The sequence below is a fragment of the Hyperolius riggenbachi genome, chromosome 1 (assembly GCF_040937935.1).
Source record: "Hyperolius riggenbachi isolate aHypRig1 chromosome 1, aHypRig1.pri, whole genome shotgun sequence".
Classification (NCBI taxonomy): Eukaryota; Metazoa; Chordata; class Amphibia; order Anura; family Hyperoliidae; genus Hyperolius; species Hyperolius riggenbachi.
Window position 1 is genome coordinate 338815080 of NC_090646.1, and position 27175 is coordinate 338842254.

Below are 27175 nucleotides of genomic sequence, written 5' to 3' on the forward strand. Positions count from 1 at the left end.
CTCAAAGCTAGCTTCTTGGCCTGCCAACGGTGCAATTACAAAATTGTCCCTGAAAGCACAATGCATTTCTCATGGTCACCACAAGATAAAATTATATAAAGGGAAACCGAGAAATTAGAGTTTACAAGGATCTCAGTGCCCTTTTCAATGCCCTTTTCCATTACATGGAATCAAGCTATTTATTCTTTCAGGTTCATTATTTGTTTTCAAAAGTAAGGCAAGAAATGTTCACAAGTGACAAATAGAGATGGCCCGAACCTCCGATTTTCGGTTTGCAAACTTCCGCAAAAGTTTGGTTCGCGTAAACTTTCGCAACAGACTTCAATGGGGCGGCGAACTTTGAAAACTCGAAACACTCATGCTGGCCAGATCAAAGTGATGAAAAAGATGTTTCAAGGGGTCTAGCACCTGGAGGGGGGTATGGCGGAGTGAGATAAATGCCAAAAGTCCCGGGGAAATATCTGGATTTGACTCAAAGCAGCGTTTTAAGGGCAGAAATCACATTGAATGCTAAATTGCAGGCCTAAAGTGCTTTAAAACATCTTGCATGTGTATATATCAATCAGGGAGGGTAATTAGAGTACTGCTTCACACTGACACACCAAACTCACTGTGTAACGCACTGCAAACAGCTGTTTGTGTTGTGACGGCCGTGCTGGACTGGTGCGCACCATGGCAAGATTGCTCTTCCTCAGTGATATCAGGTAATGTCTGACTGCCTTATCAACTTTCGATGGTTCTTTCTCTACCATTGATAGAGCTTACATCTATTTTTTTTTTAAATTACATTTTCTGCTGGCTGTTCAGTACCTGCAACGAGAATCTGTTATGGAGGGCAAGTCTACTATTGTGAGTGACCATGGGTAACGGCCGGGGAATCAGGGTTCGATTCCGGTCCAGAGTGGGAGCCTGAGAACTTGCTATCACCACCACACATCCAAGTAAGGACCCATTTGCTGTATAAGTAATGTACCTGCCCTGACCGTGCTTTGCAGACCAGGCATCTGTGGTCAGATGGACCCTTGACCCAGCGCTGTGTGCCAGAGATGACACCACTTGCCTTTAATGAGAATCTGTTATGGAGGGCAATTCAGCCATTCATTCAACTGTGTGAAACTTTTGATGGTACTTTCTCAGTAGCATGGTGACCACGGGTAATGGCCGGGGAATCCTGGTTTGATTCCGGTCCGGAGTGGGAGCCTAAGAAATGGCTACCACCACCACACATCCAAGGAAGGCAGCAGGTACGCTGTGGGCAAAGGAGCAGGAACGGCTACCACATATCCAAGGAAGGCAGCAGGCATGGCATGCACGTCCCAAGGTAAAAAATAACAATATAGGAGGACTTTCGAGGTCCTGCTGTATATGATACTGATTGACTTTACTACCTGTAATGAGAATCTGTTATGGAGGGCAAGTCTGCCATCCATTCAAGTGAAAGGTATGACTGCCAGGTATAATACAATGTGCAGTCACAGATGCAGTGAGGAGGACTTTCGAGGTCCTGCTGTATATGATACTGATTGACTTTACTACCTGTAATGAGAATCTGTTATGGAGGGCAAGTCTGCCATCCATTCAAGTGAAAGGTATGACTGCCAGGTATAATACAATGTGCAGTCATAGATGCAGTGAAAGGTATGCAGTGACTACAAACAGCTGTTTGTGTAGTGACGGGCATGCTGGACTGGTGCGCACCATGACGAGAGTGCAGGTGATGGCGCTTTCCAGTTCATATGGTCGCCGGGCTAAGGTAGCTGAATGACAGAACAGTGACTGTCCAGCTGATCAAATTTGGTCTGTGCCCCCCCCCCCACCCCGAGACACTCATATAGCCGGCAGTCATTGCTTCATTGTGATACACAAGCCCCTTCACCGTGGCAAGGTAATGATCACGAAGGCCTAAAAAATTCAGGAATCCACCTGGAGTCCTGGACCCTGTTGGTGGTGGTGGAGAAGGCAGTGAAACGGCCTGCAGGGATGCTGTGTGAGGAGCGACTTAGTCTTGGGGCAGGCAGTCACACAGCGTGCAGGCAGAGATGCTGTGTGTGGGGACTGACTTAGTCTTCAGGCAGGCCTGAGCTTGCTTTGCAGACCAGGCATCCATGGTCAGGTGGACCTTTGACCCAACGCTGTGTGCCAGAGATGTCACACTGACAGAGCAAACTCACTGTGTAATGCACCGCACACAGCAGTTTGTGTAGTGACGGCCGTGCGGGACTGGTGCGCACCATGGCGGTTTTCAAGCCCATATGGTCGCCGGGCTGAGGTAGCTCAATGACAGAACAGTGACTGTCCAGCTGATCGAATTTGGTCTGTCCACAATGAAGCAACGACCTTATTATCTTGCGTGTTCCCCCCCCCCCCCCCCCCCCCGAGACACTCATATAGCCGTCTGCCTTTGCTTCATTGTGATACGCCAGCCCCTTCACCACGGCAAGGTAGCGATCATGAGGGGGAATTGACACATGTACATGCAGCCAAAAAATTAGGCAGGCATGTACACGCACCAGAAAAATTATTACAGCGGCCGCTACTAGCAGTGGCCTTAAAAATTCAGGAATCCACCTAGAGTCCTGGTGGACCCTGTTGGTGGTGGCGGAGAAGGCAATCAAGCGGCCTACAGGCAGAGATGCTGTGTGGGGCCCGACTTAGTCTTGGGGCAGGCAGTCACACGGCGTGCAGGCAGAGATGCTGTGTGTGGGGACTGACTTAGTCCTCAGGCAGGCCTGAGCGTACTTTGCAGACCAGGCATCCGTGGTAAGAAGGACCCTTGACACAACGCTGTGTGCCAGAGATGTCACCACTTGTCTTTCAACATCACGGTAGAGTTTAGGTATCGCCTTTTTTGAGGAAAAAATTGTGGCCTAGTATCTTCCACTGCGGTGTGTGGCTTTGCTTTTGTGTGCTGATTTTCCTTAGGTGGTCATCCCATTGCAGTTTGTGCTTTTTAATCATGTGCCTTCGTAAGGTAGTTGTCCCTACGCGGGTCTTGGTCTTTCCACGGCTCAATTTTCCACGGTGGCAGAGAGTACAGATGGCATTGCTCTCATCTGAGGCAGACACCATGATGATGATGCACTATGGGGGCGAACTGAACTTCCGGAAAAGTTTGCGGTTCTCTGTGATCGCGAACCCCGGAAGTTCGCCGGGAACCGTTCGCCGGCGAACCGTTCGAGCCATCTCTAGTGACAAATGAGTGAATATCTCAGTTTTTGCCAGTGTGATGAAAAACAAAATGTGCCTTTTCTGTGCATGACAATGGCCTCAATTCACTAAGATCATACTGGAGATAATAAGGCAAGAGAAAACTTACCTCCACATAAGAGAGAGTTATCTTATCTCTTCATTCCTTAAGTCACCTCCTCTGTAGTTAAGTTACCTCCTTTGTAGTTAAGTTACCTCCCCTGTAGTTATTTTCACATGCAGTTAATTAACAGCCTGTCTTTAACTTTAGAATTCTGGAGTTATTTTAAGGATTGAAGAGTTAACTTAAAGACAGAAGAGTTAACTTTAGGTTTGCCTGAGGTAAAATGTTTCCTGAATACTACATGCCTCGTCACCATGGTGATAACTATAGAAACGTTATTAAAGGGGAACTGAAGAGAAAGGTATATGGAGGCTGTCATGTTTATTTCCTTTTAGACAATACCAGTTGCCTGGTAGCCCTGCTGATCCTCTGCCTCTAATACTATTAGCCATAGCCCCTGAACAAGCATGCAGCAGATCAGGTGTTTCAGCGGTTCAGACTTATAAGTCTGATCTGACAAGACTAGCTGCATGCTTGTTTCTCGTTTTAATCAGATACTACTGCAGAGAAATAGACCAGTGGGGCTGCCAGGCAACTGGTATTGATTAAAAGGAAATAAACATGACAGCCTCCATATACCTCTCTCTTCAGTTCCCCTTTAAAGACAGGAGATAAGCTTAGTGAATTGAGGCCAATGTCTGCGGTTGAGGCATATTAACCCTTAAGCAGCAACATATAGTAAAACTACAGTATATGTGCGCTGCAGGTCGGAATATTTTTATGCAGCTAGGGAAGGATGTACCAGGTGTAGGACCGTGTTCATCACCACTTCTCCATTCTCCTCATGGTATTTGGGGGTTTTTAAACCTCACTATCATCACAGCAAACGGCAATTAATTTAGCTGCATGCTCTTTGCAAGTGTGTCACTGAAAGTACCAAAACCACAGATCAGCATGACAGCTTGGCAATTACCATTTTTTGGACGGAGGTAAGAAATCATAGCCTTCATAACCTCTCGGTTCTGTTTAAAGATTTAAATTTCATCCGTTTATTTTAAATTCAGTTCTTATAGACAACTTATTGCAGCGTTATTTACTTTACTACCACCCTTCATCTTTTTATAGCAAAGGGGTAATGCAAGTGCTCAGCCAGCTCAGGTGATTACTGCTTCTAGATGGTTCTATTGTGTTATTACTCTTTTTTTTTTTACTTTATCAAATAAGATTTTATGGGCACATACAAAGTATTGTAACAAATTTTAATCAGAAAGGTTACAGATCACGTATTATAATATAGGTCAGAATAAAATGTGTTATAACTCTTACTAGCTATGAAATTATATTTCCTGGCAGTCAATTTGTTATACTTTTCAACTTACTAATAGTAAGTTGAAAAGTATAACAAATTTACTAACTACAACCTGTAAACAGTTATATGATGGATAAAATATAGTACAACTGATTATAGTACTCACGAGATGTACAGAAAGAAAGGGACAAGGGTGCTCAGAACAGCAAAGTATCCCCAAAACATGACAAAGCCAATGGCTGAAGAGGACAGCTGAGGAATTGCCGGGATGTAGATGTGCTTGTTCATATAACGACTGTGCCACAATCCAGCTCCAATACCCATCACAAGTGTCACAATAAGTAGTAGCACTGCTATCTGCAAACCACATACAACTTGTTAATATAAACTTTTTTTTTTTAGTCAGCATTATTAATCATAAAATAACTTACAAATAAGATACTCTTTCCAATTGTGACATCCAGCTTTGTCCTCTTCATTTGCACGCTACCAGAGTTTTTCATTATTTTTGTGTCCACTCCTATTTAAAGGATGAAATAAAATAAAAAATGGATTATAAAGGTAGCATTGTGGCTAACATAATACTATAATAATGATTCATAGCTCTATTCAATACCAAGAGATGAATAAAACCAAGGATAATAAGAAAGGTAATGGGGTTTTATCTGAACAGTGTCTCTATTTATTTCTTTAATCAACAAATCTTCAGAGTTTGCAGACAAGATATATGGATACAATTTCAAGGTTCCTATTCACATAAAAAATGCCTGACATGTTTCACGGCCAAAAGCCGCTTCATTAGAGGCACACCGTATACAAACATCAATTGTAGGCCAACCGAATTGTATATGACCGTATTCTGTATTCTCTAAATAGTGAGTGTTCAGCGTGAGCAATGCATGCATGGATAAAAATTGGATTGGATTTACTTTCTGTAAATCCAATAAACTTCATTTCACTTCTCAAATTTCACTGTGTGCGTCTCCTATATGATATAATTAACTGACTTTTTTATCGTAACAACCAACGATTTATACAGGAAAATAATGACAATTAACAAGGTTGCCCAAACTTTCGCATCCCACTGTATGTCTTCTCCCTATTCTACATTTTTTTTTACAGTCTCTGTCACACTCTGAGAGATTAATCCACTACAATTCCGGAATCCGGAGCAGTGCAGGAAATTACCGCCTTGTGCGTTGATTATCTCAACACATGTCACTACATGTCAATTCATAAAGATTAGAGTACCGGTAGGTGGTATTGGGACAGAGAATACCGTCTGCTTTGAAGAGGTGATAAGGTTGCGGATAACAGCAAAGTTAATGGAGACAGGCCTCCCAGGCAGCAGCAGTGAGAGCTGTACAAAAAAGGCTTTCCGGAATACCCAGGCTGTGTTTTTTAACCTCTTGGGTACCTGTTTTCAGATAAATTTCACATCAGAAATCCTGCATGTGTAACATTTATTGAAGTTCTTCTAAGCTGTGGCAATTAAATAGATTGTTTAGAAAGACTATTAGACAGATTCAGAGAAGATGCAGGGCAAGGAAAGGCAGTTTAAAAAAAATGCACATCTAAAGGGAAGTTGGGGCTGCCTCCTTCATAGTAACTCTGTCTCTGCACAGACCAAATGTATCAACTCAGGCAGCACCGCCAGTTTAGTTCGGGAATTCCCCGACTTATCTCAAGTGTAAACATTTTTATGAATTAGCACACAAAAGTCTAAAATACTGATGCTGTAATTTCCCTCCAGGATTTATTTTACCGCTAAAATTTTATGAATACAGCCCATAGAGGGGAAGAGAGAGATTACAGATTGTATTGTATCACAGCCAGCTCCATTAAATTGTCATTATAAATGAACAACGCTGCTATGGACAACATATACTTTTTCAGTTTGATTTGTTCCACTTTTCACAACTTGTTTCTTCTGCTGTTGGAGATAATTTCTCTCTCAGGAGGGTTATTTAGGCTGCATAATAAAGTGCAGAGTTTTCTGGATAGACTTATATTTGGGTAATTAAAAATTTCCAGCTTAAGAGGGTCAAATATTGGCGTCGACTTGTATTTGAGGATATACGGTAGCCAAAACAATGTGTTTCTCTTCCAGCTGTATGGCGACAGCTCAGAAGAAGCCTCTGATTACTCCTCCAAGTCTCACCTCTTCTGGTTGTAGCAATAACTGGATGATATATAGTTCCAGGGCCCAGCACATAAACATGAACTGTTGGGACACTTTTAGACTGCATTCACTATAGCACTTGAGAGAAGAGAGGTCCAGATTACAGAAGAAAATATCTTGGGACCGTTGTGACTCTAACCGAAGAGGAGAGCATTATTTTTTTTCTTACAAAACATCAGAGGTGTAGCAATAGGGGGTGCAGAGGTTGCGACCGCATCGGGGCCCTTGGGCCAAAGTGGCCCCGAGAGGCCCTCCCTCCACCACAGTATTAGCTCTCTATTGGTTCTATGCTCATAATAATCACTTCTATAGATGCTTTGAATAGTGGTAATCATTAATAAACTACTCCCGACTCCCTTCTTGCACCTCTGACACTGTAGTTGCCATAGCCAGGTTTTGTGCACCGTATCAATTGTCATGTATAGAGTGCTTGGGGGGCCCTAATGTAAAATTTACATTGGGGCCCACAGATCTGTAGCTACACCACTGCAAAACATTTTAAGGTTACGAGAGTGACTTTAAAAACAAACAAACCAACAACACATTTTTGGGAGAATTTGAGAGTGGACAGAGATGATAGATTTGGTTTTACAAACCTGCATAAATGACAAGCCCATAACAGCATGCAGTGTTGCGGATCCTGCAGTCTCTTAGCAGGATGTTCTCACTATTTAGGGGGTACTTTCTGCCTTTCCAGTCCAGTACACCAACAAAGCTGTGTATGCGGGCATTTGGAGCTTCACATGTCACCAAACCTGTGGTTATTTAAATAAAGAAGGGTGAATATAAACAGACCTTTATCATTACTGAAATTTTCAAAATTTAGTTCATAATGCTGAACACTACAATTTGTGGGTAACAAGTCACGTTACAATCATTGTAACTTTACTAATATGATTATGCAAAAATGCTGAATTGTGAATAAAACATATGTAAATATTCTGTAAATAAACACGATGCCTGCAAAAACACAAAATGTTAAAAGACTCCAAGAACACCTATGTCTCTGTAACCATACACTCGCAACTAAATAGTAGAAATAGTGTTGGGACTAATTTGGAGAGATGGCCCGAATTGTTCGCCGGCGAATGGGAACCGGCGATCGCGGAGAACTTTTGCGGAAGTTCGATTCGCCCCATAGTGCATCATTAGGGTCAACTTTGACCCTCTACATCACAGTCAGCAGGCACATTGTAGCCAATCAGGCTACACTCCCTCCTGGAGCCCCCCCCCCCCCCCCCGCCTTATAAAAGGCAGGCAGCGTCAGGCATTGGACTCACTCGTGTGCCTGCAGTAATTAGAGAAGGGAGAGGTTGCTGCAGAGAGATTAGGGAAAGCTTAGTTAGGCTCTTGTAGGCTTGTTAGCTTGCTCCTTGCTGATTCTTATTGCTAAAAAAGCACCCCTCAACAGCTCTTTTGAGAGCTAATGTTGTTCTTGTGATCTATTTTTTTTTTTTTTGTGTGGCCCACTTGCATTATATACAGCCCTGTCAGTCAGTCGCAGCTGGCCTTTGGCACCTTAATTCCTACTGTGCCACTGCCAGGCCCAGCACATTCAGTGACTACCTGTGTGTGTGACAGGCAGCTGCACATTTGTAATCCCAATCACTGCACCTGTTCACTGTTCAGTGCACCTACCTACCTATACCTACGTGAGCGCACGCATTGTTAATACCACCAGTCATTGCACCTGTCATTGTAGTCTGTGTGTGTGTGTGACAGGCAGCTGCACATTTGTAATCCCAATCATTGCACCTGTTCACTGTTCAGTGCACCTACCTACCTATACCTACGTGAGCGCACACATTGTTAATACCACCAGTCATTGCACCTGTTCAGGGTACCTGCCTGTGTGTGTGTGACAGGCAGCTGCACATTTGTAATACCAGTCACTGCAACCTGTTCACTGCACCTGTGTAACTGCACATTGTTGTACCAGCAGCCACTGCATACCTGTTCACTGCACCTGTGTAATCGTACATTGTATTAGTCAAGTCAGTGCATACCTTTTACTTCATCCCCCCCCCCAATATGGACAAAACAAAAGGCAGAGCCAGAGGCAGGCCACCTGGCAGGTCTGTTCGAGGTCGCACTGTATTGATTTAATGCGGCACTCGACCAAAGTATAGTGTTCAGAAGAAGGCACGTGCCATTAACCCCCAATATTGTCAGGACTTAGTTGACTATTTTTTTTTAAATCAGCCTTTATTAAAGCTAAACAGCAAATGTGTAAAACGACATTTTTATACAGAATAACAAGGGTGTACAGCAGCAGCGGTTAATTGTAAATACAGGTAAGAGTAGTCAAGGTAACCTGGCATAAGACATACGAAATGAATCATAATCACATTAACTTCAGATCTTACATAGAGAGCTTTAAGATGCGAGGGGAAATCGTGAAGAATACCCTTAAGATCAGAGGGCTACCCATCAGCCACTCAGCTAACTACCCTAAATAATCTATCAATTATGAGTGCACGGTCAGGGAGACCAGGGGAGTCTAGCCAGGGAGCCCAGATTTTTTCAAATTTATTTGGTGCTCCTCTGTGCTGATAAACCAGCTTTTCAAGCTTAAAGTATGAGTTCAGTTGCGCTATCCATAATGATACGGATGGAGGGGCTGGGTTGATCCAGGCAGAGAGAATGAGTTTCCTGGCCTGAAACAACATTCTATGTAACATAATTTGGGCTGATTCAGGGATACTGACCCCAGCAAATAACCCTAATATACAGAACTGGAAGGTTCTTGGTACATGAATATTAAGGAGAGAGTCAATTATATCTAATATAGCCTTCCAGTATCGATGAAGCTTGGGGCAGTGCCATAACATGTGGATAAGATCCCCATGATCCCTGCTTTAGTTGACTATTTAACACAGAAAACCTCATCTTTCTCTGCTTCCACGCGAAAGCGTGACATATCTTCCTCCTGCTCTGATTCTGGCACCCCACTTAACACTCAGTCGTCCGCCACCACCAGTGCCATCATTCCAGGGCTCAGTGGTGTGGAAATTTTTTTGTGTGTCTGCCTCAGATGAGAGCAATGCCATCTGTACTCTCTGCCACCGAAAATTGAGCCATGGAAAGACCAAGTTCCGCGTAGGGACAACTAACTTACGAAGGCACATGATTACAAAGCACAAACTGCAATGGGATGACCACCTGAGGAAAAGCAGTACACAAATGCAAAGCCTTACACCACAGTGGAAGATACTAGGCCGCAATTTTTTCTCAAAAAAGGCGATGCCTAAACTGTACCGTGATGTTGAAAGGCAAGTGGTGACATCTCTGGCACACAGCGTTGGGTCAAGGGTCCATCTGACCATGGGTGCCTGGTCTGCAAAGTACGCTCAGGCCTGCCTGAAGACTAAGTCAGTCCCCACACACAGCATCTCTGCCTGCATGCCGTGTGACTGCTTGCCCCAAGACTAAGTCGGTCCCCACACAGCATCTCTGCCTGCAGGCTGCTTGACTGCCTTCTCCGCCACCACCAATAGGGTCCACCAGGACTCCAGGTGGATTCCTGAATTTTTAAGGCCGCTGCTAACAGCGCCTGCTATAATAATTTTTCTGGTGCGTGTACATGCCTGCCTAATTTTTTGGGCTGCACTGCAGCTGCAACAACAAAACAAAAGGCATGTACATGTGTCAATTCCCCTTTATGATCGTTACCTTGCCGCAGTGAAGGGGCTTGCGTATCACAATGAAGCAATGACCGACGGTTATATGAGTGTTTCGGGGGGGGGGGGAGGGCACACCCAAGATAATAAGGTCGTTGCTTCATTGTGGAAAGACCAAATTCGATCAGCTGGACAGTCACTGATCTGTCATTGAGCTACCTCAGCCCGGCGACCATATGGGCTTGAAAACCGCCATGGCCTGCAATCTGGCCATGGTGCGCACCAGTCCAGCACGGCCGTCACTACACAAACTGCTGTCTGCGGTGCGTTACACAGTGAGTTTGGTCTGTCAGTGTGAAGCAGTACACTAATTACACTAACTGATTGATGTATCCTCATGCAGGATGTTTTAACGCACTTTAGATCTCCAATTTAGCATGCAATGTGATTTCTGCCCTTAAAACGCTGCTTTGCGTCAAATCCAGATTTTTCCCCGGGACTTTTGGCGTCTATCTCACTCATCCATGCAAAAACTCAGATGTTAGACCCCTTGACACATCTTTTCCATCACTTTTGTGGCCAGCATAAATGTTTCCAGTCTTCAAAGTTTGCCTCCCCATTGACGTCTATTGCGGTTCACGGAAGTTCGCAAGTTCGCAAACGTTTGCGGAGGTTTGCAAACGCGGTTCGCGAACCTAAAATCGGAGGGTCGGGCCATCTCTACTAATTTGGTGGTGTAAACAATGTCTTACTGAATTGACTTGGCACAAAATAGCATTTTTTTGTAACATAAGATTCTCCATTTTAACTTTTTTTTTTTTAATCACTGTATTTGCGTATTATTTTTGAGTGCATAGGGTTACCTACATTCCCTTTCCTAATATTTCCTAACCACTATCCTTGAGATGGTACCTAACCATATTCCTCTTTATGATGCCTTATCTCGAAATGATAGAACTAACCTCTCTCTGTAATATACTACTAACCCTCCTTAACACCTAACCCCGATCTTCATAGTCCAACTCCTTTACTTATTATACCCCTACCTCCTTATTAACACCCACGCTAATGATCTCATGGTTCCTTTTCATCTTCTTTACATCTTCAGTGCCAGAGTGCCATCACTTAATCCACCATCAGGCTATTGATAACTTCACTGCGCCACCACACTACCGAGTGCTTGCACCCAAACCATTTGTGCTTCTTCTTTGGCTTGTTTATAAACCACATAGCAGAGCCTACAAACAGTTCTCTTGGCCAGAAATCGGGTTATAATTTTAATATTTGATTACAAAGGCAATTACCTTAGATTTGTTTGCCATTAAAGGAATCACTGCCATACTGTAATAGCCATTTTATTATATTTATAGATATTACTGTAACATATTATATTACACTCTGGCAATGTAACTAGACTGGTTTAGCAGACTCCCAGATATAGGATTTTCTAGAACCCTCTAGCCCTGTATGCCTAGAACAGTGTATTACAAAGAATCAGACAAAATGAATGTTGTGAATCTTAAGGGGAAAAAAATATGTGCAGATTTAGAAAATCTTGGGGTCCCTTACTGTCTCAATAGTACTGAAATACATTACATTTCAAAGGCAACCAGGTACTGAGCAAAGAATGTTGAGAAATAGATGTCTGTATAGTATGACAACAGTCAACAGTGCTGTACAGATATATTGCTAGACAACAGCACAGTAATGCATATGTACAGTGTTGGGTCCCGGAGCTGTCTCCCTAGTGATCATCACCGAACACTACGGACAGCAGCCATTACAGGTGTCCACTAATCTAAGGGCTAAGTATAGGTGACACAAGGGGTTCATTAATTAAGTAGAAGTCAATATTTTTCTTTGGGGTTGGGGAGAGAAACACCTTATTATTTAAGGGACACACTGTCACTTTAAGACATTTTTTTTTCTTGTTTTCAGGAATGAGTGCTGCTATCAGTGTTGCTCTCCACGGCCTCAAGATCACGGGTTGTTTTTCCTGATCATGAGGTCGGATTCCGAATTTGTGATCGCCTCTTGATCACGGATTCAGTTTCCGAATGCACTTGTGATCATGGTCCAAATCCGGCTAGTGATCACGTACTTATCTGTGATCACGGCCGTGATTATAACCTGAAAATCCGCAGACTTTACCGGTTAATAGCAAAGTCCCCTTACATGCTATAATCACCAAATTTGCAGGATATGTGGGAACAAGAGGAATATTTTTTTTTTCAAAAAGACCTTGTATACGAAACAAAAACAAAGCATTCCGCATTCCTTATAGTTTTTGAGAAAATCAATTTTAAAGTTTCAAAGGAAAATAGTATACATTTAAATGCGGTAAATGACAGTTAATGTATTTACCGCATTTACATGTATACTATTTTCCTTTGAAACGTTAAAATCGATTTTTTCAAAAACGATAAGGTCTTTTATATTTTTTTTCCTCTTGTTCCCACTGTTCTACTTAACATATCCTGCAAATTTAGTGTTTATTCATGTAAGGAGGCTTTGCTATTAACCACTAAAGTCGGCGGGTTTTGGCGGTGTTTACTCACAAATAATTTTTTAATTTGAAACTTTAAATTTGATTTTCTCAAAAACTATAAGGTCTGTTTGAAAAAAAAATTGTCAAGTAATCCATGCAATTTTGGTGATTGTAGCATGTAAGGGGGCTTTGCTATTAACATTAAAGTCAAATCTTGACCACACCTTGATTCTACATGTAATCACGGCTAAAATCCGAGTTGAATTCGGAGCTCCGATTCAAATCCAGATCACGATCACAGCGTATCCAGATTTTGATTCTGCTGTGGCCAGATTTACTCAAATTTGTGATTGGGGGGTATCCGAGCATCACTGGCTGCTATTAGCAATACTCATTCACTGTTAAATGAAGGCACGTGCACGCCATGGACCAATGGGAGCACGCACCCGCAGGACCGCTCAGCGCCATTTTAATTGCAGGATGTGAATTTCACATCCTAGAATGCACAGGAGGGCCAATTAGGACGTGAAATTCACATCCTGAAATCTAAAGAGGTTAATGTACTCCAAGTGTGCATTGTGGTGGCCAGGACAACACTTCTTCTATCACTGCTGCTATGAGCTTCACTTCCAGAAGATGGAGCTCTGCATTTAGATGGGGAAAAGCCTAAAGCAGACGAGGAGAGGGATGTGGGTGCTCTATACTGCTATTTGTGTTTGAGCAGGACTGTTACTTCCCATTTTTTATTGATTTGATCCGCTTAATCCTATCTTAACAACTATAGTATACGCATCCAACGTTTCTGCAGCAGGTGCGTGCGCACGTGCATGCACCCACCTCTCGTTACCGCTGGCCTTTACACAGCGGCCATTGGAGAAGGAGAACTGATGTTCCCCGTTCCAATCACAGTGCCTGGTATGAATGGGCATGGCCCCGATCAGGAGCCACATCCATTTATATACGGTGACCATACGTCCCGCTTTACCCGGGACGCGTCCCGCCTTCGGGGGGCGCTGTCCCAGGCTGCATGAGGTCCCGGGAAACGTCCCGCTTTTAGCAGCGGGACGTCCCGGCCTCGGGACTCTGGCCACTGTACAATGAACTAGCCGCAGCGTCTACTAGACGCTGCGCTAGTTCATTCCCCGCAGCCCCGCTCCAGCCTGCAATGTTCTCCGGCAGGCACAGGCAGAGCAGGGCTACGGGAAGATGGTGTCCGGAGGCGGAGCCCTGTATTGGAGACTATTTGTCTCCAGTACAGGGCTCCGCCTCCGGACGCCATCTTGCCGTAGCCCTGCTCTGCCTGTGAGAGGCTGAGCGGGAGATTGAAGATCGTCCAGGCCAGGGGGAGCTGCACCTGAGGCACCAGAGGCCGGCTGCGTGAGGGGACGTCTTCTGCCAGGTGAGTAAATGCCTTTTCTTGCAGGTGAAGTGTTTGGCCGCATTGCGTGTATTTTGTACTGACATGTTTGCCCGCAGTGCGTTCTTGTACTGACATGTTTGGCCGCATTGCGTGTATTTTGTACTGACATGTTTGCCCGCAGTGCGTTTATCTTGTACTGACATGTTTGCCCGCAGTGCGTTTATCTTGTACTGACATGTTTGCCCGCAGTGCGTTTATCTTGTACTGACATGTTTGCCCGCAGTGCGTTTATCTTGTACTGACATGTTTGCCCGCAGTGCGTTTATCTTGTACTGACATGTTTGCCCCCAGTGCGTTTATCTTGTACTGACATGTTTGCCCGCAGTGCGTTTATCTTGTACTGACATGTTTGCCCGCAGTGCGTTTATCTTGTACTGACATGTTTGCCCGCAGTGCGTTTATCTTGTACTGACATGTTTGCCCGCAGTGCGTTTATCTTGTACTGACATGTTTGCCCGCAGTGCGTTTATCTTGTACTGACATGTTTGCCCGCAGTGCATTTATTTTGTACTGACATGTTTGCCCGCAGTGCGTTTATTTTGTACTGACATATTTGCCCGCAGTGCGTTTATTTTGTACTGACATGTTTGCCCCCATTGCGTTTATTTTGTACTGACATGTTTGCCCGCAGTGCGTTTATCTTGTACTGACATGTTTGCCCGCAGTGCATTTATTTTGTACTGACATGTTTGCCCGCAGTGCGTTTATTTTGTACTGACATATTTGCCCGCCAGGGGCGTAGGGCCTGTGGTCGCAACGGTCGCCTCGGCGACCGGGCCCGGCTCCTGAAGGGGCGGGGGAGGGGCCCGGGGGCCCATGTCCGTTTGGACTCGTCTCGGAGATCCGTGCGTGCGTTATTGGGAGGGGGGAGCTGCAGCCGTGGGGAGGGCAGCCCGACCTCTCCCTCCCTTCCTCTCCCCGGGCCCCCCCCTCAGATGCAGAGTGAGCGGCGCACGGAAGCGCTGTAGGCAGAACTCACCTGCCTGCGTTCCAAGCGCCGCTGGTCTCCTCCCGCTCTGCATAGATGCTGTTACACACTGCTTCCGGCTAAACAGGAAGCAGTGTGTAACAACATCTAAACAGAGCGGGAGGAGATCAGCGGCGCAGGGACAGAGGTGAGTTCCGCCTACAGCGCTTCCGTGCGCCGCGCACTCTGCATCTGAGGGGGAGAGGAAGGGGAGGGAGAGGGCAGCTAGCGACCTACCTACCTAACCTTTCCTGGGGGGGCAGCTACCTACCTAACCTATCCTGGGGGGCCAGCTACCTACCTAACCTATCCTGGGGGGCCAGCTACCTACCTAACCTATCCTGGGGGGCCAGCTACCTACCTAACCTATCCTGGGGGGCCAGCTACCTACCTAACCTATCCTGGGGGGCCAGCTACCTACCTAACCTATCCTGGGGGGCAGCTACCTACCTAACCTATCCTGGGGGGCAGCTACCTAACCTATCCTGGGGGGGCAGCTACCTACTTAACCTATCCTGGGGGGCCAGCTACCTACCTAACCTTTCCTGGGGGGGGGGGGCAGCTACCTACCTAACCTATCCTGGGGGGCCAGCTACCTACCTAACCTATCCTGGGGGGCCAGCTACCTACCTAACCTATCCTGGGGGGCCAGCTACCTACCTAACCTATCCTGGGGGCCAGCTACCTACCTAACCTATGCTGGGGGGGCCAGCTACCTACCTAACCTATCCTGGGGGGCAGCTACCTACCTAACCTATCCTGGGGGGGCATCTACCTAACCTATCCTGGGGGGGCAGCTACCTACTTAACCTATCCTGGGGGGCCAGCTACCTACCTAACCTATCCTGGGGGGCCAGCTACCTACCTAACCTATCCTGGGGGGCCAGCTACCTACCTAACCTATCCTGGGGGGCCAGCTACCTACCTAACCTATCCTGGGGGGCCAGCTACCTACCTAACCTATCCTGGGGGGCCAGCTACCTACCTAACCTATCCTGGGGGGCAGCTACCTACTCTAACCTATCCTGGGGGGCCAGCTACCTACCTAACCTATCCTGGGGCCGGGGGGCCAGCTACCTACCTAACCTATCCTGGGGGGCCAGCTACCTACCTAACCTATCCTCGGGGGCAGCTACCTACTCTAACCTATCCTGGGGGGCAGCTACCTACTCTAACCTATCCTGGGGGAAAGCTACCTAATCTATCCTGGGGGGCAGCTACCTAACCTATCCTGGGGGGCACCTACCTCATCTAACCTATACTGGGGGGCAGCTACCTAATCTAACCTATACTGGGGGGCACCTACCTATCTAACCTGGGGGCACTTAATTGTCTAACCTGTATTCGGGGCACCTAGCTAGCCTATACAGGTGGCAACTATACTGGCTACCTATATTGGAGGCACCTACCTAACTAACCTATACTGGGGGCACCTACCTATCTAACCTATGCTGGGGGCAACTATTCTGGCTACCTATATTAGAGGCACCCACCTAGCTAACCTGTACTGGCGGCGCCTGCCTATCTAACCTATACTGGGGGCAACTATACTGGCTACCTATGCTGGAGGCACCTACCTGGCTAACCTATACCGGGGGCAACTATACTGGCGTACCTATGCCTGGCTACCTATCAGGGGCGTCTGTGTCATTAGGCAACTATAAATTTTTGCCTATAGCGCTGTGGGAGGAAGTGGGCGCTCTCTCGCCGCTGTGTGCATGTGTTTTTTTTTTTTTTTTTGCTTTCAGGTCGGCGCCGGCTGTGACAGGAAGCTCAGCCTGTGCCCGGCGCCGCCTACTGGCCTGCCCCCTTCCTCTCCTCCTTTCAGAGCGAGCAGCACGCACATTATTTTATATGTGCGGTGCCGCCGCCTACTGGTCCGCCCCCTCCCTCTCTGTGCAGAGCAAGCGGCCGCCGCACGCTAGTTTTACACGTCGGCGCCGCCCCTAACTCCGCCCCCCGCCTGTCACACGCATGAAGGCTTGAAGGCACCGTGTGACCAGTGCTACCACCGGCTGGCAGCTGGCTACAGTACTGTGCAGTGCGCACAAACAAATCTGCAGAGGCGACAGAGACGACATCTCACAGTGAGTGCCCTCTGCTGCTTTTGATAATTTTTTTATATGCCCCCCTGGCTGGCCCTGATTCCCCAACCCCCCCCCCCCCGCCCGCCCATATCACTTGGCAAGCAGTAGCTGGGATGGATATTAAATAATATATATATATATAGGCATATACGATTCTTTCCTGATGAACGCTGGCCAGTGCCACATACGATTCTTTCCTGGGGAATGCTGGCCACATAAGATTATTTCCTGGTGAACGCTGGCCACATACGATTATTTCCTGGTGAACGCTGGCCACATACGATTCTTTCCTGGTGAACGCTGGCCACATTACGATCATTTCTTGGTGAACGCTGGCCACATACGATTATTTCCTGGTGAATGCTGGCCACAAACGATTATTTCCTGGTGAACGCTGGCCACATTACGATTATTTCCTGGTGAACGCTGGCCACATACGATTATTTCCTGCTGAACGCTGGCCACATACGATTATTTCCTTGTGAACGCTAGCCACATTATGATTATTTCTTGGTGAACGCTGGCCACATTACGATTATTTTCTGGTGAACGCTGGCCACAAACGATTATTTCCTGGGGAACGCTGGCCACATACGATTATTTCCTGGTGAACGCTGGCCACATACGATTATTTCCTGGTGAACGCTGGCCACATTACGATTATTTCCTGGTGAACGCTGGCCACATTACGATTTCCTGGTGAACGCTGGCCACATTACGATTATTTTCTGGTGAACGCTGGCCACGTTACGATTATTTCCTGGTGAATGCTGGCCACATTACGATTATTTCCTGGTGAACGCTGGCCACATTACGATTATTTCCTGGTGAACGCTGGCCACATTACGATTTCCTGGTGAACGTTGGCCACATTACGATTATTTTCTGGTGAACGCTGGCCACGTTACGATTATTTCCTGGTGAATGCTGGCCACATTACGATTATTTCCTGGTGAACGCTGGCCACATTACGATTATTTCCTGGTGAACGCTGGCCACATTACGATTTCCTGGTGAACGCTGGCCACATTATGATTATTTCTTGGTGAACGCTGGCCACATTACGATTATTTTCTGGTGAACGCTGGCCACATACGATTATTTCCTGGGTAACGCTGGCCACATATGATTATTTCCTGGTGAAGGCTGGCCACATACGATTATTTCCTGGTGAACGCTGGCCACATTACGATTATTTCCTGGTGAACGCTGGCCACGTTATGATTTCCTGGTGAACGCTGGCCAGATTACGATTATTTCCTGGTGAATGCTGGCCACATTACGATTACTTCCTGGTGAACACTGGCCACATTACGATTATTTTCTGGTGAACGCTGCCCACATTACGATTATTTCCTGGTGAATGCTGGCCACATTACGATTATTTCCTGGTGAATTATTGCTGCGTTATGGTTATTTTCTGGTGAAAGATTGGCGCATTATGATTATTTTAAGTGAATCATTGGCGCATTACTTTTACCTTATGGTGAAACATTGCTGCGCTACGATTAGTTTCATCAGGGGGCGTGGGGGAGCCACAGGTTTTCTCGCCTGGAGTGACAAAATGGCTAGAGACGCCCCTGCTACCTATACTGGGGGGACCTATAGCTGGCTATAGGGATTCGGATATGTGTGTGCGTCGGGTGTTGCCGGGGGAGGGGGGGGCTGTTGTTGCCGTGGGGGGGGGGGCCCCACATCCAGATTCCGCATCGGGGCCCAGAGGTTTGTAGCTACGCCACTGTTGCCCGCAGTGCGTTTATTTTGTACTGACATGTTTGCCCCCATTGCGTTTATTTTATGCTGACATGTTTGCCCGCAATGCGATTATTTTGTGCTGAAATGTTGCCCATTGCGTTTATTATTTAATGGTCATAGTTGGCTGTGTTTCCTGCTTTGCGGTTATGGCATACTATTAAATAGCATCACACAGTTTCTGCACACCTATGATGTGAATCCACGTTTGACCACATCACGGCGTAAACACTGCTTTCTTATGCCTCGCTGTTGCATTATTCTGTTAGCTCCGCCCATAGAATGTCATGACCACGCCCATTTTTGCGCGCGCTGCAGACACCAAATTTTTCGGCGCGGCGCAGCCCCCCTCCCCCCCCCCAATTCACCCCGTCCCAGGTTGAGCCTACAAAAATCTGGTCACTCTAATTTATAATAGCAGAGTCATGCAGCGGAAAAAAAAAAATCACACTTCCTGGATAGTGATATTAGATAGCCTGGATGACTCTGAATAGTGATATTAGTGCCATCTAGTGGGGAAATAGTAAGAATACACTGAGGGCAATTTTTTATTAAAAATTGTTATAATGAATCCCTTCTAAACTCCTAAAATTGTAGATTGGATCCAAAGTGACATTAAGGTTTTTAAATAGGTGAAGGCTGTACTTATACACAGCAATATTATGTTCTTTCTATCTATCTATCCATCTATCTATCTATCTATCTATCTATCTATCTATCTATCTGTCTGTCTGTCTGTCTGTCTGTCTGTCTGTCTGTCTGTCTGTCTGTCTGTCTATCTATCTAGTCTTTGCATGTGCTTTCATTGACAGGCATTGAACAATACTAATATGTGTATTGCAATTTTGCCAATTAAATACGCAATTGAGCAGCATTTACTGGTTTTGGTGTGGTTTTCTACATATTGTGATTTTTTTTTTTTGCTTACCAGTGCTGGTACCTGCGTTTTACACATCTTTATAAATCAACCAAGTTTTCTTTGGTTGTTGTGTTGTTTTTTCTACAGGGTGATTATATGCTGTTTTATACTGTTTTACTGTACAGACATTACTTTTTAAACCTTTTCATTAAATGAGTAGATTTTACACATTGTACAGTGAAGAGTGAAGATTTAGTTACAGTGGTTGATTTTAAAATCTATATAGCAAGAGGGCTTGATGGTGAGCGAGAGAAATAGGGAGGGGGCTTGTACGAGTGTCAGATGGTGCTGGTCTCCCCTCTTACTTGCATACACACCTGTAGTTGTTTGGCTATAGAAAATGTCACTTGGTGATATTCTTATTTAACCACTTCAGTACCAGCAGTCTCTGCCCCCTTAAGACCAGAGACCGCTGGTACCAGAAACTGCCAGATACCTACGAATTACTGCACATACCCGCCGCTACCGGCATCCATGCTGAACATGAGCCGGTCAGGAGCCGCTTTCATGGGCTCCTAACCATGTGATCAATGTAAGCCAATGGGAGTTGCTTACATTGATGACAGGGTCAGGAGCCAATGAAATCAGCTTCTGACCGTCTCACAGAGCTCTGCCAATGTAGGGATGGCAGGGCGAGTGAGCTGCGGTGGGGAGACAGCGACGAGAGCGGTGAGAACGTGTGGCGGCAGTGATGTAAAAACAACGCCCTAGCAGGTATATCAGCATCAAAACAGGGCGTAGATTTAAATCACCGCTGTCTGGAAGAAGTTAAGTAATCTGCACTATATTTTTTAGTTTGTAGGTGTTGTTTATGGGGAAGGTATGCAACCAAAATTGGATTGAAAGACTTGACACCTGTGAACCTTGAGAGCTACTGCAAAGGAATTTGTATGCAAAAAAAAATGTAGCTAGTTTAGACAGTTTAATTAATAAGGACAAAAACAATGTGTTTTGTGGTCTGATGCCACTTCCTCAGGTAAATATGCCTTGTTCAAAACTGTATCTAAGACAAGGCTTAATTATCTGAGGAAGTGGTTTCAGGCCACAAAACATGTTGTTTTTGTCCTTATTAATAAAATGTTGTCATTGAAGGTAAGCTTATAGTTACTTTCCTTTTAAGCAGTTTCAGTTTTTTTATACTTTTATTGGCCACCGCCACTAGCTACATGTGTTTCCACCCAGGAATTTTAGATTTTATAGTTTTTTAAAATCCAGATAAATGTATTTTGCTTTTGGAGAAGTGAACACACCTGTACCTGTAAGGCCGAGCGGGGAAGGTACTTCCTCACATGGGATTATACTGGTTGCATGTTGGGCAACCAGAAGAGTGTGAGTGTACTCACACTAACTTGATACCATAATACTACACCAGGGTTCCTGTCTTCCTTGTGTTATACTTTTTTGTTTCTGCATATCACGCATGCAAAATGCTAATGCAAATGCTACTTTTCATGGGAACAATGCCAAAAGCCTAAGAGTCAAAGAAATGAGAATGAAATTAAAATTAAAAATACCACACCTTCCAACTAGCTACTGACTTTAATATTTAGATATATGCAATTTGGAGAATGATATGTTGTGACTGTGCTAGGGTTGGGTATGGTTATGCATGATCACAGGACATTATCATAATTTGTTTTTAATTATAATCCCCTGTGAGCATGCATAACCACACCCACCCCTAGCACAGTTACAGCATATAATTATGCAGATTGTATATATCCAAATATCGCAGTCAGTAGCTTGTTGGGAGGTGAGGTAACCTTAATTTTTAATTTAAAATACTTAAATTGTACAGCTCATCACTGTACAGCTTGTCAGTAATGTGTCTGACTGATGCCTTTGGAGATGAGTTAGAAAACCTTACACTTAGTAGCTGTTAAATGCTCTTAAAGTGACACTGAAGTGAACAAAAATATGATATAATGAATTGGCTGTGTAGTAGAGATAATTAATACAATATTAGTAGCAAAGAAAATAGTCTCCTATTTTTATTTTCAGTTATATCTATCATTTCCTAATATTTGCAATTTGCACACTACACTCAGCATTATAAATGATTTCACAAAGCAGGCTAATGAACTTTTGAACTTTCCTCTGCAGAACTTTCCTTTGCACAAAATACAGTGACAGATATTTGAGATAATAAGCTTCAGAAGACTTTGAAAGTCGGAGAGATCAGTGAAGCTCTTTTGCATAGATAACAACTGAAGTTTCTAAACTCTGGAAACAATATTATTAACACTATATCTCTACTGCTAATGTTTTCTTAACTCCTCCTGTACTGGAAACAATATTGTGATAAAACGCGGAAAAGCCGCCGCGTGTACTGGCGACAAGGCGGTTGATTCCGCGTCCAGCGCGGCGGTTTGCACGCAGCAGCGTGCGTCTGGTGTGGCTGGGCCTGTTAGTTCACACAGGCTGAGGAATACGCGTGCGCGCGCTAAGAGGCAGAACCTTAATGACAAACAAGGAGGGATCAGCTGACCAGGTTGGTCAGCTGACCTCAAAGCAAGTGGCTATTGGTTGATCGCTGATGGGTGGCGCCGGAGAGCGCCGCGCTATATATAGTCACTGCTGGTCAGTCTCAAGTTGTCTGCCGTTGCGAACACTACGTGGAAGCACTCAGACCTTAGTCAGATCCTACAGTGTGTTAGAACCAGGAGGACCTGGGAATTCACACTGAGCCAGATTACTTCTGTGTATTATTCTGTTATACTTCAGACTAGTTCCAGGGTGTTAAGACCACGGACCTCACACCCAAGATTAGGGACTTTGTGTTATCATTCTGTTATACTTCAGACTAGTTCCAGGGTGTCGAGACCACGGACCTCACACCCAAGATTAGGAACTTTGTGTTATCATTCTGTTATACTCCAGACTAGTTCCAGGGTGTCGAGACCACGGACCTCACACCCAAGTCTAGGAATACTCTGTACCATCATATTATACTCCAGACTAGTTCCAGGGTGTAGAGACCACGGACCTCACACCCAAGACTAGGCATTGTTGATATCTGTTATGACCTATTGCATTCCTGACTATCCCTCTGCTTTCTGATTCGGTACCTACGCATATCTGATTATCTGTTGCCAAACCATGCCTGCCTTTGGATACCGAATCAGCCTTCTGTCTATGTACCTTGTCTGTCTGTGTGTTTCCGACCTGGCTTGCCCGACCTAGAGAGCTATCTCTCTCCTTAGAGATAGTCTCCAGACCTGCTAGTGACATCCACCTTTCAGGTGTCACTCACTCACAGGTTCTTCCTACCTTCAGCCTGGGACTCCACCCCTTTGGAGGCCTCAGGCTGTTGGACGCTTTTTGTACTTCCCAAAAGGCGGTATCGCCCATACTGCCAGAGACCACCTGCTCCTCGGGTGGTCTTACTCAAAGTCATTACTGTTGCACCAAACACTCACATTATAAAGGTGTCCAGAGCTTAGTTATACTTAGATTATCGGTGATTCTGCAGATCATCAATAATCAGGTATAATCTGTATTCTTGGTGATACTGCAGATCACCAATAATCAGATTCTCTCTGTGTGCTGACACCGATCGTTACAAATATTATTAACAATATATCTCTGCTGCTAATGTTTTATTTTTTAGCTGTGCTACACATACAAATCATTATAAGATATTTTCACTTCAGATTCCCTTTAAAAACTCAAGCAATAAAGAAAAAAAAAGATCATAGAAAATCCCAGTTATAAGGTACTTGGCAAAGTGTGGTATGAAAGAGTTATTGTAAAGCAATGAAAAAGTCAAAAAAACTCTCTTTAAAAAATATTTTGTTATACTTACCACTAGCAGACCCAAGCCCGTTTAAAAACGGGTTCTAAGGTCTGTGTTTCTCGACGCCGCCCGCCGCATATTACTGCGCACCTGCCGCACACGTTGCGCGCACCAGCCGTGCACACACCCAGCCGCTCGCTCTCGCCCACCTGGCTCCCTGGCCCCGTCTTCCTGTCTCTGTGAGGCTGGGTCTGTGCTGCGCACATACGCAGTAGCAAAAAGCACGGACCCAGCTACGCAGAGACAGCACACGCAGGGACACAGGGGTTTTATTATAGAGGATTAACTTTGTCTTCCAAATATTTGTAAATATGAAGTAGTCATACACACATTAAAGAGAAGCTGTCGCAAAAATCTTAAAATTTAAAACACAAACAAATAAGAAGTACATTTTTCCCAGAGTGAAATGAGCCATAAATTACTTTTCTCCTATGTTGCTGTCACTTACAGTGAGTAGTAGAAATCTGACTTTGCCAACAGATTTTGGACTAGCCCATCTTCTCATAGGGGGGTTCTCAGGGTATTCTTTATTTTTAAAAGCACTAAGTGAATGGCAGTTGCTCCGTCCAACTGCCAAAAAGGTGTGCAGCAAGCAGGGAGGCTGGCCAGCATCTTTGTATTAATCATTTTCAGGGAATGTCTTTATAAAGAATAAAGGCCATGCTGAGAATCCCCCATGAAGAGATGGACTAGTCCAAAACCTGTCGGTAATGTCAGATTTCTACTACCTGTAAGTGACTGTAACATAGGAGAAAATTAATTTATGGCTCATTTTACTTTGGGAAAAATATACTTCTTATTTGTATGTGTTTTAAATTTTAAAGAGAACCTGTAACAAAAAAAAGTTCCCCTGGGGAGTACTCACCTCCGCTGTAGCTGCAGGCAGTCCAGTGCTAGTTACCCAGAAGTGTCCCGGAATCCTCCCTCGACAAGGCTGACAAGCACTAATTTATTTATCTGCCCAGTGCATGGGCACTGTTGCAGCTCTCCGCATGGAGATCAATAGGATCCGGAGACTTCCCCCACCCGAGGTGAGTACCCCCCAGGGGAGGTTTTTTCGTTACAGGTTTTCTTTAAGATTTTCGCGACAGTTCCTCTTTAAAGAGGAACTCCAGTGAAAATAATGTAATGAAAAAAGTGCTTCATTTTTACAATAATTATGTATAAATGATTTAGTCAGCGTTTGCCCATTGTAAAAGCTTTCCTCTCCCTGATTTACATTCTGACATTTATCACATGGTGACATTTTTACTGTTGGCAGGTGATGTAGCTGCTGCATGCTTTTTTGGCAATTGGAAACAGCTGTAAACAGCTATTTCCCACAATGCAGCAAGGTTCACAGACAGGAAACTGCCAAGAGTACGTACTTTTCTTGTTTCTTGTGGGAGGGGTTTCACCACAATATCAGCCATACAGAGCCTCCTGATGATCTGTTTGTGAAAAGGAATAGATGTCTCATGTAAATGGGGGTATCAGCTACTGATTGGGATAAAGTTCAATTCCTGGTCAGAGTTTCTCTTTAAGCTTCATTTACTAAGTTAAAGGATAGAAAATTGTGGCTCTACATCTTAGTATGGCTTGGTAAGGAAAGCATCATAGTCCTCCACCTCTACACAGTCAATAACGCTGTATCCAGACATGCAGGGTTCAGTGGCCACTAAGGAAGAGCCAGTGAGCATGTGTCTCATTTCCCATGAACTATGACTAACCCACATAGCAATCAACAATGCAGACAGGTTGTGTGTGTGTGTGTGTGTGTGTGTATATATATATAAAGGAAGGGGGGGGGGCAGAAAATCCTTATTTCCTTTACAAAGCACCCTTGGCCCAGTATTCCAATATTAAGGGACTGTAGTCTACTACAAAACGGGGGCTTATTAAATGAGCTTATGTTACTATCTGGTGAGTGAACACTTGATAACAGGGTGACCAAATAGCTTCTTCTACCCAAGTGAAGCAATGTTGGTGGGGGTGTGCACCCATTCACAAAGATGCTGGTGTGCCCAAGCCTATGTACCAGTGACCAAACAGCAAACAGTCCAATGAGACTGGTACAACCTGAATGAAAAAGCTATTTATTCAACTGTGATTAAAATGACATGAAGTCAGTTAAACGTGACCTACCCAAGAGAAGAGACAACAAACTATACCCTCCCAAAAAATATTGTGAAAATATTTTTATTTTACAAAACGTACATACATGGTTTTCATTTTTTTTTAATACAGCATTGTAATGCACACCTGTTTAGCAACTTCTTAATCTTCTTTTTATTTTGTACTTCTGTAGTATACTTGCTTGATTAATCTTTTCCTTCCTTGGTGCAAATCAACCAGGAACCAAGTAGTTAGCATATTTAAATCCTGCCAAAATGACCTATTGGATGAGACCAGTACTCCAATTGTAATCCTCCTTCCAACATTTAAATCTGGCAATGTGGATTCCAATTGGTATGGACTAATGGCAAAATGTAACGATTGCGGAAGCGTTTCCGTGGTCAGCGCACAAGATGCGCGCTGACACGGCAGAAATCCTCCACAAGCATATAAATTAAGGTAGAACCCAGGTTAGGTGCTATGCACCTATAGAGGGCAATTCCCACCAGCAGATGGAGCTGTGGAGTGTAGACGATTACAGCCTCCGCACGGCCACAGATGCCAGATGGGAATTGTACAGATACTAAGAGAGAGAGCACAGACTAAATGTGTGTCCACCAAACTAGTCGCCACCCAGAGACTGTGAACACACATTAACAGAAACAAAGCGGGAACGCAATCACAGGAGAGAGACGATAGCCAGAAGTGACACAAGACCGAATCAAGACAGAGCTCAAAAGGAGCAAAGGCACAGCAAACCACAATGAGAGATAAGGAAAACAACAAACGCTAGCTCATTCGCAACAGCGAACGCGTTTACGGCGGGGTCTCCGCACGTTAAGCACAACAGAGACAAGCAGGCCACCCTAACTAACCAATGACACACAAACGCGAAAATAGAGAACGCGAGCGCTTGCTTAACGGTTACCTCACCGAGCCTACAGCAAGCGTTCGTATCAGACAAGACAGACAGACGAACGGAAAACAGGAATAGGACAGATAAGATCCACCGCTCTTCCGCCAGAGCGAGTGCGATCCGGGTTCAGGGACAGGACAGGAAAGATCCACTGCTCTTTCCGCCAGAACGAGTGCGAACCAAGTACTGAAACAGAGCTACCAGGATCCACTGCTCTTTCCGCCAGAGCGAGTGTGAACCAAGTACAGAATAGGTTTAGCAGGATCCACTGCAAGAGAGATAGGTGAGGTAGCTAGTAGCAACCGCTGCTCCAGCTTACACTCCAGGAACACAGATCAGAAGGATCCACAGCCCCTACCGCTAGAGGCTTGTGTG

At 45.0% G+C, this 27175-nt stretch overlaps 1 protein-coding gene across 7 annotated transcripts in view; it reads right to left on the minus strand.

The window, feature by feature from the left end:
- Window positions 1-27175, minus strand: part of LOC137511336 (phospholipid-transporting ATPase IK-like) — a 377608-nt gene that overhangs the window by 139253 nt on the left and 211180 nt on the right. For all 7 annotated transcript variants that reach the window (XM_068233975.1, XM_068233976.1, XM_068233972.1 and 4 more), the window contains 3 exons: window positions 7338-7496; window positions 4991-5079; window positions 4726-4916 (listed from right to left, as the gene is read on the minus strand). In XM_068233975.1, the coding sequence (XP_068090076.1) occupies window positions 4726-4916; window positions 4991-5079; window positions 7338-7496 (439 nt within the window). The remainder of the gene's footprint in view (window positions 1-4725; window positions 4917-4990; window positions 5080-7337; window positions 7497-27175) is intronic.